The sequence below is a fragment of the Anser brachyrhynchus genome (assembly GCF_964034855.1).
Source record: "Anser brachyrhynchus genome assembly, chromosome: 11".
Lineage (NCBI taxonomy): Eukaryota > Metazoa > Chordata > Aves > Anseriformes > Anatidae > Anser > Anser brachyrhynchus.
In genome coordinates, this window is record NC_137706.1 from 20,833,134 (window position 1) to 20,851,885 (window position 18,752).

Here is an 18,752-nt window from a genome sequence, read left to right on the forward strand (position 1 = left end):
TTACTTTTACTTTTGGAGGAAACGTGAAACGTTGCATCCCCTTTTTGCATCGATGCTTTTTTTCTCCTTCTTCTTATGTCAAAATGCTGTGTAAGTAGAATTCCCCTGTTTTGATTTTTGAAAGGCTGAAGTGAACAAGGCCACACCGCAGGGCATACAGAATTTGACTAAGGCCTTTTGTTACAGGTAATTACCATCTGAGGCCATGAGATAGTTGGGTATGGAGTGTGAGTTTAACACTGAGGAATTGCCATCTAGAGCAATTTACTGGGGGATCCAGAATCATTATTTGGTTTACAAAAGAGCTTCAGATTTCTCTTATGTTGATTTTGGTTACAGAATAAATTTTAAAATGACTTCCTAATCCAATAGGAAGGCTGAAAATTACTATGCTATCTGCTTTCACACAGTACAATGTTTTTAGCACTTCTGCTTGATCACTGTAACAGAAGTAATTTCATTTCAGTCTACTCGGACAATGAAAAGAATGTAATTGTTTTGTCTGAAAAATTCAGACAACTTTACAAATGTCAGCAATGCTTTATTGTTCTGGAGGTGCACAAAGAGAAGTGTCTCAGGAAAATGAATGAAATGTCATCTTGTAGATAGAAACTTTGTAAAAAAAAAAATTGCTGTATTAAAAAGGCTGGCTGAGACAGCAGAGATGGTTTGGGTAAAAAGTAAACAGAAGTAGAATTGTTTGTTGGATCTTGTTAGTTTTCTGGGCTCCTAGAAAAAGTAAATCTAAGAAAAAAAATAGTGTTAAAAGTGCAAGAAGTATCGGGGTTTAGTTACTTTACAGAACCAAAACCTTCAGTAAGGTTCATGTTTGGTCCATAAATGATATGAAGAATAAGATAATTTCTGCAGTTGAAGAAGAAGTGTTCAGCATTTGCATGGAATAAATAAAAAACATGGGAAGTAAGGGAGGGGAGAAAGTATAGATGTAGCAAATGATGGGGGCCAGGGCAAATAAAAGAAAGGCAGTAAAACGTGATGCTAGAAATTTTTTTGTTTTTTGTTTTCTGACTTTTAATTTCATTGGGTTACTTTTGTTTCAAGACGACCTGGGAAGAAGTTTATTCATGTGTTCCCAAAGAACCTACTGTCATGTAATCTGCAGCAAGTTTCCATCAGAGGTTCATCTGTGGCTGTAATCCTTTGGAAGAGATGTTTTGTCTCCCCTTTTCATGGTCTTGACTCCACTCTTCATTGGATGTCGGGTCTTTAACAACTGCTGCCAGATGAGATTTGTAGCATTTCATACTTTTTAATATGTATTGTTGTTGTTTCTCTTGAATACAGGTTGTGAAAGGCCTTACCTATTTATGGAGTCTAAAGATTTTACACAGAGGTGAGTAACAGATGTTGTCTGTTTTTCAGTGAAATACCACATTATTTTATTTTAACAACGCTTTCAGCAGAGACAGTAGACCAAACTAACATCTGGTTGGATTCCAGTGGAGTTAAGCAGAATGAATCTCACTCATTAGCCTTGCAGATTCTTTGATAAAATATTTTTACTGCTGTTCTCTTTTTATTGTCCTTCCTCCTCCCCTACATACAATAGACTAAAGAGAGGAATGAATTTTGTAGAGATTTAGATGCTTAGGGTTGCAAACAGGTGCCAAGTGGAATTTTCACAATCAGCAAGGATCATTAAATGCTTGACTACCTTTGAAACTAGAAGATAGGTAATGAATTTTCTTCTGTACTTCAGAAATCTCACACGGCATCCACAAGCGTTGCTAGAGTCTCACATCTCTAAAATTGTCACCTGTTGTCCTTAAGATGGTCACGTGTAATTAAAGAAACTTTAAACTTGCGTGGGCATAACAGACCATTTTTAGGTTTTTGCTGTTTGTTCTGCTTCCTGAAGTTACCTTGTTTTTTGCTTTTTTAGCTTCTCACGTATTTCTTGCTTTTAGTGTTTTTAGATTTTGTTTAAAATACATTGTCTATTGTGGTGAAATGCGCTAGAACTTTAAAAACCAATGTCAGTTCGGAAAGCAGTGGAAAATGATGTTTAAAGAACAAAGAAGCCCTTTCTCCCCCACTCCGCTCCCCAAATAAAAAAGAGAAGGAGAAACTCATTACATTTATAATGTTTCTAAAGTGTCTGAAAGTAACAGCTCCGGCTCCTAATGTCGCCAACGATACTGTTTAATTTAACCCATCTGCTCACTCAGCCCCTGTGCACAGTTGGAGCGTGCAGTAACCGACGTCGTTTGTGATTGAAAGAGAAGTGGAAGTAGGGAGACAAGTAGAAAATTTTAAGTCGGGACCCAAATAGGTAAGGCCGTTTCCTCTGGGGAGTTTTGGAGTGGCTGAGAAGCAGGTGCCAGGCTTTGGCGAGGTGCTGGGAAATGCCTGGGTGAGGCGCCCCGTGTCCTGGTGTGGTCCGTGCAAGGAGCTGGGCACCTCTGCAGAGGCATCCAGAAGTCCGTGCTCTGGGTGGGAAGAACAAATTAATAGGAAACGCTAATTACCAGTAGGTATTGAGGTCCTGCCCCACCTTGGAGCTTAGGCTCAGACGTCCTTTGGTTCTTCATCCACTTGGGAGCCCATGAAGTGAGGCCTTGTGTTTCTGATGGTGGTTTAAACATTTAATCTATTAGCCTGAATGTTGCCAGATGCTGAGACTTAACAGCTCCATCTACTCTGAGCAAGAGGATGTACAATCTAGATGCCACAGCTGCCACAGCAAATGTCAGAGTAAAAAGAAAAGAAAAAGTATCTGGAACATCCGTGGCTGGGTGTCACTCTGAGTAGGCAGCACAGTCCTTGTCGTGCTTTTATAGCACCCAGAAAGGAAAAGCTAGTTTGAAATTTCTTCTCTTTTGAATCTTTTTCATTAGAGGCTGTGGCCACCTACTGAATACGATTTGGAGGGAGCATTGTGGTCAAGCATAAATACTGTACCTGTAACATTTTATTGCTTTTGTCGTAAATTATGTATGGTCCTTGCTGTTGGCTAAAGAAAAGTGCAGAAATTGATCTTTTTTAACAATTCAGAGTTTTCTGGCCTTGGTCTGTTACTGGGTTGACCAAGGTGAGAGCAATACTGCAGAAGGGGTGTATGTATGTATGTGTGTGTGCGTGTATATATCCCATATATATATATATATATGGGATAACTACCATTCCAGAGTCCGGCAGTGGTTCCTCAGGGGCTTGTTTTTTCAGTATGCACACGTGTGTATGTGCGTGTGTGCGCTTTGATATAAAACAGTTAATGCAAGGTGCAGAGCAGGGGACAGAGCAATGCAGTGCCAGGAAGATGCTGGTTTCTCGGGGTAATCTCCTTCAGCTGCCTACTGGTTTTAATGCATCAGAGGTAAATGAAAGAAAATGTAACCCTGACTTCCTTGCTGTCACACGTAAAGCAGGCTGTGTGGGAAGCTCGTATAGGCTAAGAAGTCAAGAATTTCTGTGGTGGTGATAACTAAGGTGGAGAAGCAATCATCGTGAAGAAGCTGTGCAATGCCGTGCAGCAAACGACAGATTTGTGACTAGAGCATGGATTAAAGCAAAGGAAACACAATGAACAAGTCTTTTATTCCAGATCAGACATTTCAGCAAATATTACAGCTTAACTTCAAAACATACCTTGCAACTAATGAGGTGATAGCCGTGCATATTAATAAACGCAAAGCTGTAGTCATAGTCATCACACCCACATCAAACGTAAACAAAAGATTAACACCTACACCACTTCTTTGGAAGATGTGAGAATGTCCCAATGATAAGTGTGCTCTTTTCCCCAGAGGATAAGAAGTAGAAATGGAAGGGTAATGAGAAATTAACTTAGATTTAAAACAGAATTAGCAATTAAACAAGTCTAATCATGTACAAAGTCAAAGTTTGTATAAAGACGAACCAAAATCTGTTAAATTCAAGAATAAGTATAGACCGTATGCATTTAATCTAGTATGTTTTTCTCAGTTCACACCTTCTTATTAAAAGAAATGTTTGAAATAAATGTTACCCACTTGTGTTTAATTGTACTGATCTGTATTTGTATGCATCAGTGTGTACATACTAGGGATTGGTATATGTTGCACTGGTCTTGGGACTGGGGTTTCTGAGCAGGTTTTAAGTTTGTAGCAGAGCTTTGGGAAGTGTTTTCTGGTTTGTGATGCGTGAGGTTGGGCAGAGTTGATCTGTAGACCTTCCTGGACTGCCTGCTGGTTGCATGGCAATCTGTGACGGGAGATTCCTGCATCACTCAGGTGCTCTCTTCCTGCGTTATTCCCACAGAAGCGTTTTCAAATCCTCCTTTGTTTTGGTTTAAGCGAGCTGGAGGAGGGCTGCCAGGTAGGGACGGGCACGGTGGACATCAGTGTTCTGTCTTCTCAGCAGGAGCTGCAGTTTGCAGGAGATCTCACCAAAGACATCCAGTCGCTCCCCCGTCACACTTCTTAGCTTTGTGAGAATTAATCGGCTTTAGTGTTACATATAATGAAGTGCAAACAAAGATAATAGGGCATATGTGTGTGTACATATACACATATACCTATATATGTGAGTATAGCTAAGCACAGAGCTGCACACTCATGAACTATTGTGTTTATTTCAAAATACTAATAGTAATAATAATCGTGACCTCTGAAAGAAGCATGCTGGTGAGGTCATTTTGGCAAGAAAATGCTGTCATTCTTCTGGCAGCTTCACTTTGTTAATAGTCATGTTCTGTGAGCAGTTAAAATCTCTTTTGTATCTCCTCTCCCTTGAACCTAGAATATTGCAGTCTTATATTTTTAAATCACAGAAGAAGTCAAGAGACAGCTTTTAGAAATCTGTTTTTCACCCTACGATCATTAATCTGTTCGCTTTTCAATAAACCAAGATGACTGAAATGTTTGGTGTTCAGAAAGCTGAACCTCTGACAGTTCTGTTTACTGGTAAGTAAGAGCTTGGAGGTCCCATTTATCTGCAGAGAGGTGAAACGAGTTAGATCATAAAGAGAACTTGTTCATCCTCCATAATGATGCTTCATAGAAATCATTTGTATTAAGCAAGCACTGGTAATGGGAGCATAATGACCCCTTTTGGCTCTTGTTTAAATTCTTTCACTTCTAAACAGTAATATTAATCACAAGCAGATGGTGCAGAACATTATTTATGCACATTTGTTTTCCAAAACCAAAAAATATTTAACCCATTAACTGAAGCACTTTATGAACAAAAAGGCTAATTTCCTGATGGGGTGATTTTTTTCCTCCCTACTTTCAATATGAGACACTTTCCGAAGTGACAGTTTTGTCTAGGGTTGTCACTTCCCTTTTTTTCTGGAGGAAACCAACACAACCATTGGAATTTATAGCAAATATTTGCTTAAATTCTCCATTTGTAGTGCTATTTAATTTGTGCTGCAAAGACAGATAGTGTTTGTTCTTAGCAGTGCTCGTTTTGCTGCAGCTTGCTCAGCAGAGTCCCTAACCTGCATTTGGTTCCTTTACAGGCTGGTTGCCTATTGCCTTATTTTTTTTTTTTGATTTTTTTTAAGTTTTAGAAGGATTTTAGGATCAAGCAACGCTTAATGAATGAAAGATGGGTTTAAATTATATCAGCTTGCTGCCACGTGGGATGTGACACCAGGGAAGGCGCGAGGGGGGCTGCAGAGCCCCTGTTGCACAAGGTGGTGGCTGGAGGGAGCTTGCGTTCATTTGGTTGCTGATGATTTTTGTTAGATCCTTTAGTATTAAAAGCAAGGACCTGTACTTACACTGCAATTTTCATTTAAAAGTGTTGGTAGTGTAAACAGCTGGACTCATAATTCAGAACGTCAGCATGCCCTGTATTTCCTGTAATTTCAGCAACTGCACAAGCGCGGTGCCTGGGTGGCCCCGGGGGTTCGGCAGGGCTGCTGCTTGCGGTGTCAGGGTGCAGGATAGGGCCCGCTGATGTGCTGTGCGTGTCTCGCTGCACTTAGCAAAGCCACTTGGCTCCAGAGAGGAGTGTGCTGCTGAGTGGTTGCCAGAAGCAAATGTCAGAGTCTTCCTGAAGTTTTCGTTAGAACAAAACATTCCTAAAATGTTGGGAAGCGTGTGACGGATTTGGTGCATGGATTGCTCTCAGGCAGTATTTTGTCCCGTCACCTGGGGCGGGGGGGTAGGTAAAAATCCCAAGAAAATGCAGCATGCAGATTGAATTTCTAAAGTTGAAATGGAGGTCAAGGAACCCAAACTTACTTTTGTTGATGCTGTAACGTGGTGAAGAGCTTGGGACTGATTTTTCTTTTGGCTTTAGGGGGGAATTGCAAAATGCACTACCAGTATTGATGCCTAACTTAAACATACAGACTCAGTTAAGCTGTATAAAGTGTTATTGAATGCTCCCCCTTTTTAGACTGGATTTTTAGCTCAAGTATAGGAAAGCGTTTAATCAGCTTGTTAATTGAGGTTATACATTTTTACATTACAGAGACAAATTAAGCCAGCTACTGTGGTACCAGAAGACATCTGCTAAAGAAAGGCAAACTTAATGATAAACAAAATTAGGTTCCTTTCTAGTTGGGTTTCATCCATCTGCACCCAACTAGTGTTCACTTTTAAAGAAGGCAAAGATACAAGCTAGTGCTTTTAATCCGTAATGACAGAAGAAAGCAGCGATGAGGCTGAGGCGCTGCGCTCTCATCTTCCCGAGCCGCAGCCTGGCCGTATCGTGCCCATTTTGCCTTCCCACTGGCAGCCCTGGCACAGAAGGATGCTCAACGTCTCCTGCCGTACAGTTAGGCTGGATGTTTAGCAGTTTATCTGCACATCGGTTTTACAGCACGCAACAGAAGCCTACCAACTTCTTTTGACATCAGAGGGGGGTCAGCGATAACATCTTTGCACTTGCAATCTGTCTTTACGGTGCGTGTTGAAGTTTTATGCGCAGGAGCGGGATTAGCGATCATTTTAACGCGTTGCTGGCAGCCAGCCTCTGTAAAAGCTCCAAAACGGGGTGATCGGAGCCTGTTTTTGCAGTAGGAGCCCGTGGAGGTGGAAGCCCGTACCTTCAAAAAGGGCTGTGCAGAAGGGCAGAGCTGCAACGGGCACCTTGCTGCGGCAGGAGAAGGCTTGGACGTGTTTGTGCTTTGTGTTCCTACATGCAGACGTCTGTATGGCATACTTAGCATTGGTTTTTGTTGTTGTGGTGGGTTTTTGTTTGTTTGTTTCTTTGTTTTAAGACTATTAAGATCTACTCTTGTCCCTCTGTGGAATTAAGGAAAGGCTGCTGGAGGAAGGGTGAGGCAGGGCTAATTGCACTAATGCAAAGCACGGCGCCGGGAGGAACTGTGAAAGCTCAGCCTGGCCGTTCCTTCGCGCTGCGGCAGGCTGACTGCCTGCACCTCTGCTTCTTGGTCATTCCTAAAGTGTTCAGAGGTAGCAGCTTTTTTCTAGGAAATCCCAGGGTTTAGTTTTCTGACTTGCATACGGCTTATTTCTTCCATAAACCTTAAAATAATAATAATAATAACAACAACAACAACAACAACATACCCTCCAGTGGGTTTTAGCCTGTTCATCCTCTGCAACACAGGTTGTTCCCTTCCACTCTTTTGTATCAGACTTTTCTGCATTTGGGAGCTTGGAGTTTGTCCCCTCCCTGTCTCCGCGTCGTGCCACAACCTGCAGGTCCTTCTTCGCAGCCCTACTCCAGCCTCCGCCCCAGGCAGTTGGTTTATCTGGTATTTATGCAGTCGATTAATCCCCGTCTAAATGTGGCACTTCCACTTGTCCCTATTGAATATTATTTCAGTCTCATTTGCGAATTTGTCAAGATGGCTTTGAATTCGGGATCCCATCCTTCAGCGCCCTTGCTGCTCCTCCTAGATTGGCGTCACCTGCAGTAGATGTAATGTCACCTGTGCTAATGCCTGTTACCCACCAGAGCTTGCATTTGAAATGCATCTTTGAAATATTTTCTATTAAAATCTATCACACTCATGATTATTGTTCCAACGATTCTATTAAAGTCTACCATGCCAATACTCGTTACGATCTCTGTATGTGCGATGCGTATCCAGGATAACGTAAATGAAATCCGGTGTTGTCCCAACAGACGTGAAGCCGTCGAATATGCTGGTGAACACGCGGGGGCAGGTGAAGCTGTGTGACTTCGGGGTGAGCACCCAGGTAATGCCCCCTCAGATACCCTCCTGCTCCCTGATGCCCAAATCACCTGGCGCCAGGCGGGCGGCCCCAGCAAGCTCCCCTCTGCTGGGAGAGCGCTATTCATTTTTAATCTCTGGGCGACTTTTCTTCATCTGAATATGATTGTTCATTGTTTAATGACAGTAAAAACTGCTGATATTGTAATTACTACTTACGAATAGCAAACTTCATTGATATGCAGCTTTGATATGAAAGCGTTTTGGCCAGACAAAAGGGAGGGCAGAACGAGAGATGCGTCTGGGGAGCCCAACTGGCCCACAATAAAAATTAATATTGGGAGTAACAATAGTGGTGGGCTTTTACAATGTGCAGCACAAATTTTAATTAATTTCCATTTTGGGCCTCCCTGGAGAACTTCTCGGATAGTGACCCATGAGCTTGCTGTGATGTTGATTTGAATTTCAGCACCTTTACTCTCAGCCAAACACGAGGACCAAAGAGAAGGTCAGCCTGGTATTATAACTTGTCAGAGCCTGTTGTCCCTCCAGCGTATTTAGTGCTCATTGCATTCAAGAGATGAATGTGGCTTTATTCACATCTTGAGCCAGCTGACTGAAAAATGAGCGCGTTCAATCCTACTTCAAATTGACTTTTTATATCAGACTAGTTTGGGGTACTAAAGCGCTAAGCATCCTGTTTAACAGAATTGTTTAAGGTTATCTGCCATAAACCGTAATGCAGCGCTTGCTTAAATTGGAACTCTCATTCAAAACAAAAGAGAGATTTAATCATTTTTAATGCCTTCGCAGATAAATTTGTTCCCTTTTCCATAATTTTTAGTTGATTTATAGGAATGATGATTGTAGGTTAAATGAGGAATAATTGCCCATTTTATTTCCACATTATCTTTATATTGTTCTAACAGACTGTTTTGTCTGATAGCTGGTGAATTCTATAGCCAAGACGTATGTTGGAACAAATGCTTATATGGCGGTAAGTGGATTTATGTAGGAATAACATTTAAATAGAAGTATTTGTTCAGTCTTGCTCTATGTAATGGAGGATATATTCTAAATCGATTCCCAAACTTCCTCTCCCGCCACCCTCAGCGTAATCGTGTGTCACAAAACAGTTCCTTTCCTACCTGTGCTCACCTAGCAGCTCTCTGACAGCTACAGGTCTTGCTGATATGGAAGAGTAGTACAGGAAAAGTGTTTCTTTCATATATTTCAGGTGTCTTTAATGCATTGCAACAGCAGGGAACAAAGAGAGCCAGTCCACCATAATAATACCAGGCCACTAAACTGTGTGATGTTCATACCATACGTAAGAAGCCATCAGTGCATTTCACTTTTCTATATAAATTTCAGTCAACAGAGAATGCCTGTTGTACAAAAGTTAGGCTGTGTTCTTCGTTAGTCAGATTAATTAGAATAATTTTGGTTCTTCATTTAGCAGAGGTAGAAATTTAAATAACACTCTACACTGAAGCATTAAATAACTGTCTTTTATTTTTGGTCACGGCAGTTCTTTTTTAACAAACTATGTTGTAATGTTGACGAGGAAAAAATCAGCATCAGCTTGTTTTAGAAGAGAGAAAAAATGCAAAATGCAAACAGGAATACAAAATGGTCTATACTTGTGTTTTTCAAACCTCAGAAAATAGGAGAGAGAAATCCATGACCTTTAATCGCTTTCAGGTATTTTTCCTTACTTTCTTGTGAGGAGAAAGCATCCCAGGGTGTCCATTTATTTGCTAAGTGCTTTTCTAGTCAAGGTGTACCCATTATGTGGCTTCTGAAACACTTACGCCACCATCCTAGAAAGACTTGGGCTATCCTTTGTGATCAGAATATTATGTGCATAAAAATATTATTATTTTTTTAAATCTGGTCATATATATTACTACATTTGCTGGTAAGCCTGCTGATTTCTATGCCTCTGTTCTGTAAAATAACTGGAACATAGTGATTCAAACAAATAAACAGCTTCAAATTAATCAACTTCTCCCACACCACTCTTAGTCTTAATGTGGTCTTAAGCAGATCTAATAATTAAATTGTATTATGCTTTTAGTGTACAAGTCAAGATTACTGTTCTCTTTCCCAGGTGTGCATTAAATAAATTACTTTTTCTCTTCTCCTTTATGGATGACTGTGATACATTCATCTATAAATTGAAAAAGAAGTTTAAGCTAAAACGTATTTGATCTGAATTCTTTTGTTAAAATTGTTTTGCCCACTGAATTCATGGTTTGTCGTCATGAAATGTATAACTATAATGACTACGTCATCAAAATATATTGAAGGTCATAAGCTTTGGTGTGTCTGCCTGGTTGGGGGGCCAGGACGGAATTTGAAACCATCAAAAAATTGAGGTATCTAATCTATATTCTATAATCTATAGAATATCTAGTTTTATTCTAATTGAGAAATTGAAATTTACATCAAAAACACGTTTCTTTAAAATCACTTTATCATCTACTATAGGTGATAAATACCACTATATCACTAGGGGAAAAAAAAACAAACACAACTTTTGGATGAAAAAAGGTAACGAGTTGTGAAACTCCTTAACAGAAAGGCTTTGTGAGCTGGGGATCGTTAGGGCGATCTGTGCGTCGCGCGCTTTAGTTTGTGCACGCATCATTCTAATTTCCATCTTCTTCTCCGTGCTTTTAAAAGAGAAATTCACGCAACTAAACTTTTTGTTTAAATGGGCATGATTTACTTGCCACTATCTTCTTTGAATACATCAGTTCTGTGTATAAATTGGTGTTTGAAGCTTGAGCTGTCCCACTGCTGCCCTTGAGCTGTGCGGCTGGCTCGGTGGCTCTGTAGGGGCTGGGGCCTCGCCGGCACCACAAAGCTCCGCGAGCATCCTCGACTCGTGCTTGGTTGGGATAGGTGGTTCCACCTTGTTTTGTAAAGGCAGACACATCCCTGGCTGTACGGTTTTGCCTGCATGTCTGCATCCCTGCAAGGATCTTTGTCAGTACAAAAGGATTCTCAAAAATCATATCCCTATGCGATACCATTGCAAACATTTCTAAAATACATTCTGCTTAGGCTAATCGTACTTACGAAGGCTCACGGTGATGTACTTTAATAAGAAAAATAAAATTTAAAACCAAAAAAACAACCACCACATTTTTTGGTGGCTCCATCAAAAAAAATCCGTTCCGGTTTCATTTTTTTTCTGTTTTTTTTTTTAGGTTATGACATTTGAGGGCTACCCTTCTGCACTGGGCAGCACTGCTTTTACTTAACAGTCAGGCTGCAATAAAAGCTCTTGACCTGGGATTAGCAGTGCAGAGTAAACGTCTGAAAACACATTGGACTGGCACTAATTTGGGAGTTTGTTTTCTAAAAAAGGTCTCTGGATTATTAAAGACTAAAAATACAGCCAGTGCTGTGTAGGTGGTTGGGCTAGACAGGTGCATTAACAGCACAGTGGGGAGAGAAGTCTCATGGAGCCTTTTATTGTTACATTTCATGCTGTACTTGACCTTGGAAATGCTGAAATCGTAGCTTTCAAGTAAAAACTAGCAGCTATATTTTACAGCATTCTATTTCATGAGGCATTAAACTTGCTATTAATAGTTTTGAGTGAAGTCTTTTTTTCTGTGGGTCAAAAATGAAGTTAAAAATATGTAAAATAGAATTGCTGGCACGTGACTTCATTGATTATTTTGGCTTCAGTAACTTTGCCTTTTAAACCATGGTTGCTGCCCAACCTGTGGACTCAACACGAGGAGTTTGTTTTCCTAGCGTACCTTACTGCTGTGTCTGAGCGCAGAAATAGATGTGTGCCACTGATGGACTCTTACAGCTTGACCTTGTGTGCTGCTGCGCATGTGCACGTCATTGGCTTTTTTTGTTGGATAAAGCGGCCCAAGCACAAATGCCAAGGCCAGCTTTGCAATGCATGGCCCAAGGCTCAGCATAACCGAGTCCTTTGCTCTCGCCGAAGCGAGGCAAAAATAAAGAAATAAAATACATTTGAGTGGTGTGTTTGCTCTCTGCCAGCTTTCCTGGTGAGCTTTAAGATTCTTTGCACTTTCTCAGTTGATTTGTTTGCCCTGAATTAGCTTTTGTGTAAGAAGTAGACGGGTTTGTTCACTAGGCTCAAGATGTTTCTTTCCTTCTCTTTGCAGCCTGAGCGGATTTCAGGAGAGCAGTATGGGATTCATTCGGACGTTTGGAGTTTAGGGATTTCCTTCATGGAGGTATGCAAATATCTGTCATTTGTTTGTGCACGTTGGAAGAATCGAATGAAAGCTAACATCAAAATATTTTAACATAGTCTTTGTCTGCTCTTTTATACATGCATGCCTTTAACTCTTGCTAAAAGTCTTGGCTGTATTTAGAATGGATTTGTTCTTACAGAGTTCAGGACAGTAAGATACAGAGAGCCTCTGCGCAAACCATGCAACAGTCTTGAGCCCTCCATCAAAACTCCACCTGAGACTTAAAAGTAGGGCCTGGTGCATGGATGCTGCTACATGCTTTCAACACTTCCGGCATTAAAGATGGCTATTTCTGTATTTCGTTGTTATAGACCAGTATAGAGAGTCTTATTATTAGGGTTAAAAGAGGGTTATGCAGATTCAAGGTTTGGGCTGGGTAATGCCTTTGCGATATCTCAGCAGAAATCCTTGCACAGTGGTGTGAACCTGTCCCTGCATGATTAAATCAAGTGTTTGATTTGAAGTGTTCACTCTTAGAAAGGTTTCTCTCAAAGATAGTTTCAAACTGGAAAAAGTCTTGTCAAAATGAAGCAGTTCAAAGAGAATGCAAGCATAAATATAGAAATTAATGAGAACCTGTAAGTTTGGTCAGAGCAAGGCTAGTTTGGATTTCAAGAGAAAGATGGGTTGTTTTTGCTTAGGACTCTGGGATTTTTTTAAAACATAAATTTGGAGGACTTGTAAAATGGATGATTGTGTAGAGGGGGGATAACGTAGAGTGTGTAAGTTGAGTAGAAATGCCTATGCTATGATAGTGTCTTGACAAATAAAGTCAGGTCTGGCTTGGTCCGGGAGAAGGGACAGTTTGCTCTGGTGATGACAGCAGGGTGTATGCATTTCCACAGCCTGCTTCATGCGGGGCCAGGCTGGTCACAAACAAGCCAGCTGCAGCCCCAAATCCTTGTAGCCTTATCAGCACGCACAGGATGCTCTCGGGAGACTTTTTCAACCTTAGAAGAGTGTTGTGAAAGAACTTTGCCCTGCTTGGAGCAAAGCTGGGTCCCATTTAGCCCAATGGCAGCATGAATGCTGGACAAGCTCTGCTCTGTTGGCTTCTTTCTATCAGTGCACTAGGGATAGGGATTATGGTCACCATTACTGGCTGAGATCCTTTTTGTTTCTTTTTGGTGAAGTACAACTGATGTTTTTAGCAGAAGATAAGATAGATGTCAAGTTGTCTCGGTGCTGGCATTCTGCATCTAAGCAAATCTCATATTTTGTAGCCTGAAAGCTCTCTAGGACTGTTCTCATGTTTTCAAACAAAAAATTCCTTGCCAAATAGGCTTTAACCAAATTGAAAATATTTAATGCTGAATCATTGTATTCAGATCTTGTAAATCTTCTTCCAAGTCTGAAGCTAACTCGGAATATATGATAATGACATACTTTCAAGTGTCACAGGGGATGCAGTGCTGTTAATTTGTTTTACTGCAGATTTCAATGGCTTGTGATACTGGAGAGTCCTCACAATTTTGGGAGAGATTCAGAACGTACTCACGCTCTGTAAATGAATCTGTCTGACAAAGGGCTAAAATGAGAGTGTATTACATCAATACTTGACTGTCGTGTTCATTCTGATTCACAGTGGAATAGAGTGATATAAATGCAAGTTATATGGAGCTAGTATTTACCAGTTCCTTTGCTGAATAAAGGATGTGTTTCCCTGTGCAGCAGCAGTTTGATGATTTTCCACATAGACCAAGACATTTGGAGCTTAGCCTAGGTTTATTATTAGGCAACCTGGCTGGTCATGAGTTTGATTTAAAGGATGAATTTCACATCCTATCCAGCATTAGGCAAACTCCTTTCATTTGCATTTTTTCTCCTCTTTCAAACCTTCTCAACTTTTTTTTTTTTTTTTACTCTCTCACTTTCCACGAATGTCTTCTGAACCAGATGTACAAAACAATTTGGTTCTGTGTGCTTTGTTAATTGGTATGTCATCTGGTCCTCTGAGACCTCTCTTCAACGTGATCGCTATGTTTTATTGAAGTGTTTTGAGTGATGTGTTAAATGATGAAAGCAAGGACAGTGGCTCAGAAAAATGTCTCAAAAAAGGTGAAAAAGATGCTCAAAGAGCCACACAAGGTCACTGTCATTAAAGTAACACTGTATTGACGTGGGGATTGGTAGTGGAGACACTCAGGCTGTTGTTGATGGAGCTGTTAAAAAGGGAAGTTAGCATTTGCTGTAGGATTTTAAAATCCACTTAGTAGTGTAATACTCTGATCCCTACAACTTCAAGCTAGCACAGTTATAGCATGATGATTTGAAAGAAATAACATATGGGACCAAGTTGGCAAGGTTGTGGGTTTTTTTTTTGACATATGATAATATTAAATGGCAGCTAAGTAAAGCTACTCATTTTCTTTAATATTCTTCTGAGCCTTTGAGATGTCTTGCATTTCTTTGCTGCAAAGCCATGTGTAATGAGAAACTGCACTGTTACTTTTGAGGGTTAAGAAAACTGCACCCAAAAAGTTGTGAGCAGAGTGTGAGAAGTATTAAATGTGGGTACCACATAAATTTGGGGAGACAGTGAGCATTCTTGTTCCTTTTGAACTAACAGATGTCTAAGTGTATTCAGTTTCCCATCAGTCTTCCAAAAAAATAAGAAATATTGCTAGTTTATTATTGTTATTATTTATTTCTTTTTTGGGGGAGTTTGCATTCTTTTCTTCATTTTTTTTAAAGAGAATTAAGTTTAATACCTGATCTGTAAACCTGTTTAAAAGTGTTTTATCATAAACAGTTTTCTTGAGGGTTTTAGATGTAATTTTATTTAAGTGCTTTGGGGTTGACAAAGCAAGTTCAATTTAAACCAATGACATTGCTGTCACTACACTGAAGACTGTGTCAGCATTTTCATTATAAAAGCTGTTTTTCAGAGGGTTTATAACTCAGTCATAAAACACTCTCCAGACTGACTGGGCTGAGCCTGAGCGCTGTTTGTGTTCTGTAACTGATTCAGTCTGCCTCCAAAAACTGTGCCCTGCACAGGAGGATAGATCAGAGTGCCTAATATTTCCTGTAACTTTGCAATATTACCCTAATCCTGCCCTACATGGCTGCAATCCGGTGAGTCTTGGTTATTTTTTTAAGGCAGCATCCCTGTCCGGCGGTGCCTTCGGGTGATGTTTGAGGTGCTACCTTCAGCTGGGCCACTTCTCCGGGGGTAAGCAGCTGCTGTAGGTGAGGAGGGCTTGGCTGGACCCAGCGGGGCCAGTTCTCAGGTGCTCCTGCTTCTTCAGGAGCTTGCTTCCAGGTTTTTCCCTGGATTTCACTGCCTCAGGACTGCCAGCTGAGGAGCACTCGCTCTCTCTGGATGCGGTACTGAGGATCAGAGTCTCCTACGTACCCTGAGGAGATGGCGGTAGGCAAGGAGAAGGGCGTTTTGGGAAGGGAAGGGAGTAGAGCTGTGATCTGAGATTTTTGTTGAGGCAAAGAACAGGCTTGCAGATCTTTGTCAGATATTCTACCCAGAAATGCAACTGGAGTTGCATGCAGATGCAGGAAATGAAAGTGATTTGCTTATGCCACAAACCGAGCAGGTTTTGGAAGTGGAATATGAGCTCCTGTGTTGACTGACGATGCCTTTTTCACACTTCTGCTCCTCCTTTTGTGTCATCTCCTAGTCCCTACTTCCTGCTGTGCTCTGCTGAGAAAAGCACCTACTTCCCTGTGTTTCAGGCCTCCTTTTAAAATGACCTTTTTTTGCAAAGATAATCAATGTTCCCTCCTCCAGGGGAAAACAGCTTTTCAGTATCAGTTCTAATGTTAGAAACAAATGGTTAAACCTCCCCGAATGAGAGTTTCAAGTCTGTAGTCACTGGAGTTTTCCGTTACCTGCGTGTTTGCAAGAGCTTTCAAGGCCTGCTGCTTGTTTGATATTTGTGTTAAGATGCTATTTTAAGCAATATTTCAAGCAGTCGTGTTAGGGATTTTCAGCACTTGCGTGCATTCCCGTATGTAGGGAACCAATACTTATATATATATCCAGCAAACACGCTTTGCATCATGTGTTTCAGGTACACGTATGTATTTTTTGAGCGGGGTTAGCACTTTTTACCTTTAATGTCAACATTATGGACTCAGGCTCGTCAGCACACTTGGGCTTGAAGCACAGGTGGAGGTGCAAGAGGAGCACACTCACACCATGAAGGCAAAGAGGAGGAACACGTTTGAAGAGGGTGCTAGACGAGAAGCAGCTCTGCTCTAAGATGGTTCTCGTAAAGCACTTCAATCTTGTTCAATCTTGTTCAACTGCAGAAAACTGATGTAAAGATGCACGTGTAAATAATCTGGTCAAGGAGAGGAGGTTTCAGACGAATTGTTTCTGGAGAGGTTAGAGTATGTGATCAGCCACATATCATCAGCGCTGAAGTGGTAATGGTTAAAGATCAAGATTGCGAGCTGGCCTGCAGGATAGCGAGCTGATGGGCAGGAAGGCCTGCAGACCACTTGTCTTCTGCAAGATCTCACTTATGCGTGGATGTGATGGTTGGGCTGCCATCAAATTTGCACCCTAACCTAAACAACAGCAGGTAAATGGATGTGGGGGGAGATCTGAGACCCGAAGCTTGGTGGTATGAGGTCAAGTGGCAGTTCTTACTGGAGTTGTCCTTGCTTTTTGAGATCTGTAAGAGAACTTTTTATATAATTCACACATAATCTTTAATGGAACATACACTTCTAAATTGAAGACACAAATCCAGAGTTTCATTGTGTTGGTCCTAACAGCAACGTGAATGTCAGTCAGGTGGCTGCACTTCTTTGAAGGCTGGAGCTGTTGTCCACGGCCAGCATGCAAGTTTGCCATGTCTAAAAGTAAAGTATAGAAATGGGCTAAGGAGAATTTATTGTGGTCTAAAACTTGGGAGAAGCGAATTAAAGCTAAATAATTGTCTCAGTGCTGGGGCCCACTGTCCCTGCTGGTGGTGCAACGCGCTTGGACTGAGCAGAAGTTTATCGGCTCATTTCAACTGGAGGGACCGGGAGAGACCCCGGCGTGGGGATGCTGCTGGTGCTGGTGGAGCTGCTATGAGCAGCTCCTAGCAGAAGGCATGAGGTTGGCATTGAGCGAACGTTTGAAAAACACCAACCTGATTTCCCCATTCCTATGCTGAGAAATGAAGAAGTTGTTAAACTAATGGAACACTTTAGCTGGATCTAGGCACATTTCAGTAGATACAGTATGATGTGCACACTTTTTTTGCACTTTTTTTCCAACCTTCTCTAAACTAATAAAAATTACCCTCCCTTCTGCGCCCAGGCATCCAATAGCCAGCAGTGCTTGGATGCAGAGGGTGTTTACTTTGTCACTGCAAATCACTCAAAATAAGGTTAGTATTTGAGTGGACCACTGATAATGCATAGGTGTGATTGTTTGGTAGCAGACATCTTTAATTTAAGATTATGGAAAGCAAGAAAATAAAAAGTGCTTTTTTGCAATGGCCCTCATCCTGGTCTTCAATATTTTTAAGGATTGTATGTAGTGTGATGTTTCTGACTTGTATGGATAAATTGTTATACACTTCATTCAGCCACTGAGAGTAGCTGTAACACGCAGAATTTTGCTCAGTAACTTGAATTCTTATTGATGTAGTTTTAATCATTCTGTACAGAATGATGTTTCAAAAACTTGTTCCTAGGAAAAAGCTGGCCTACTTTGTTTTCTTTTTTTTTTTCCCTGAGCTATTTCGAGCAATCTCTTCAGAGCAGTGGCCGTGAGCTCAGTTTCCACGCCTGCCACCTTCATGCGGCCACTGGGCTGAGGAAAGACAATGTCCAGCTACATCACGGTTGTTGCGGTAGTGGAATTAGAAGTAAAGGTACCAGTGCCTGAGGGTTGGGTCATGAATTAATAATTGCTCTGTGGTGGAGGAGGCCCGTCAGAATAGCTGAAAAGAGGGAAGTTGCCTTGCAGAGCGCTATCAATCACTCAGTGACCATAACTTCCAGTAATTAGTGTATTTTATGGGCCTTTGCTTCAGTGACTCGGAAGCACATATGCTCCACTCACAGCTAAACTTAGCCGGAGTAATATTCCGGGATGATTTATCCGCTTGCTGCACTGGGATGTAACCCTATATTAGGTGAAGATTGTGAACTAAGCTGCAATAAAGTGTAAGTTTAGGTACAGTTTGCGCGGGTTGAGACCTCAATGTATCATGTTTCTCAGCAATTGCTCTTAGGCCACTGCGGGCAGTCTGTGCAGCAGCCAAATAAATAACGCGGTTCTCTACCTGAGCCGACGGATGAATGGACGATTAAAGGGTAACGTCAGCAGCGGTGTGTACAAAATATATAGGTTTATGTGATATTAACATCCCCTATTCTTAATAGTGTGTGGTATCGCTGTTTTGACTTTTAAAAAGTCAAATAAAAATTCGAGAGAA

The 18,752-nt window shown here is 41.1% G+C and overlaps 1 protein-coding gene across 7 annotated transcripts in view; it reads left to right on the forward strand.

Moving 5' to 3' along the window:
• MAP2K5 (mitogen-activated protein kinase kinase 5) overlaps positions 1-18,752 on the forward strand; it is a 129,536-nt gene that overhangs the window by 56,316 nt on the left and 54,468 nt on the right. For 4 of the 7 annotated variants that reach the window (XM_080551509.1, XM_080551503.1, XM_080551506.1 and 1 more), the window contains 4 exons: positions 1,306-1,354; positions 8,053-8,126; positions 9,048-9,098; positions 12,262-12,333. In XM_080551509.1, coding sequence (XP_080407635.1) covers positions 1,306-1,354; positions 8,053-8,126; positions 9,048-9,098; positions 12,262-12,333 — 246 coding nt within the window. The remainder of the gene's footprint in view (positions 1-1,305; positions 1,355-8,052; positions 8,127-9,047; positions 9,099-12,261; positions 12,334-18,752) is intronic. The other 3 variants (XM_080551504.1, XM_080551508.1, XM_080551507.1) reach the window with 1 other exon arrangement.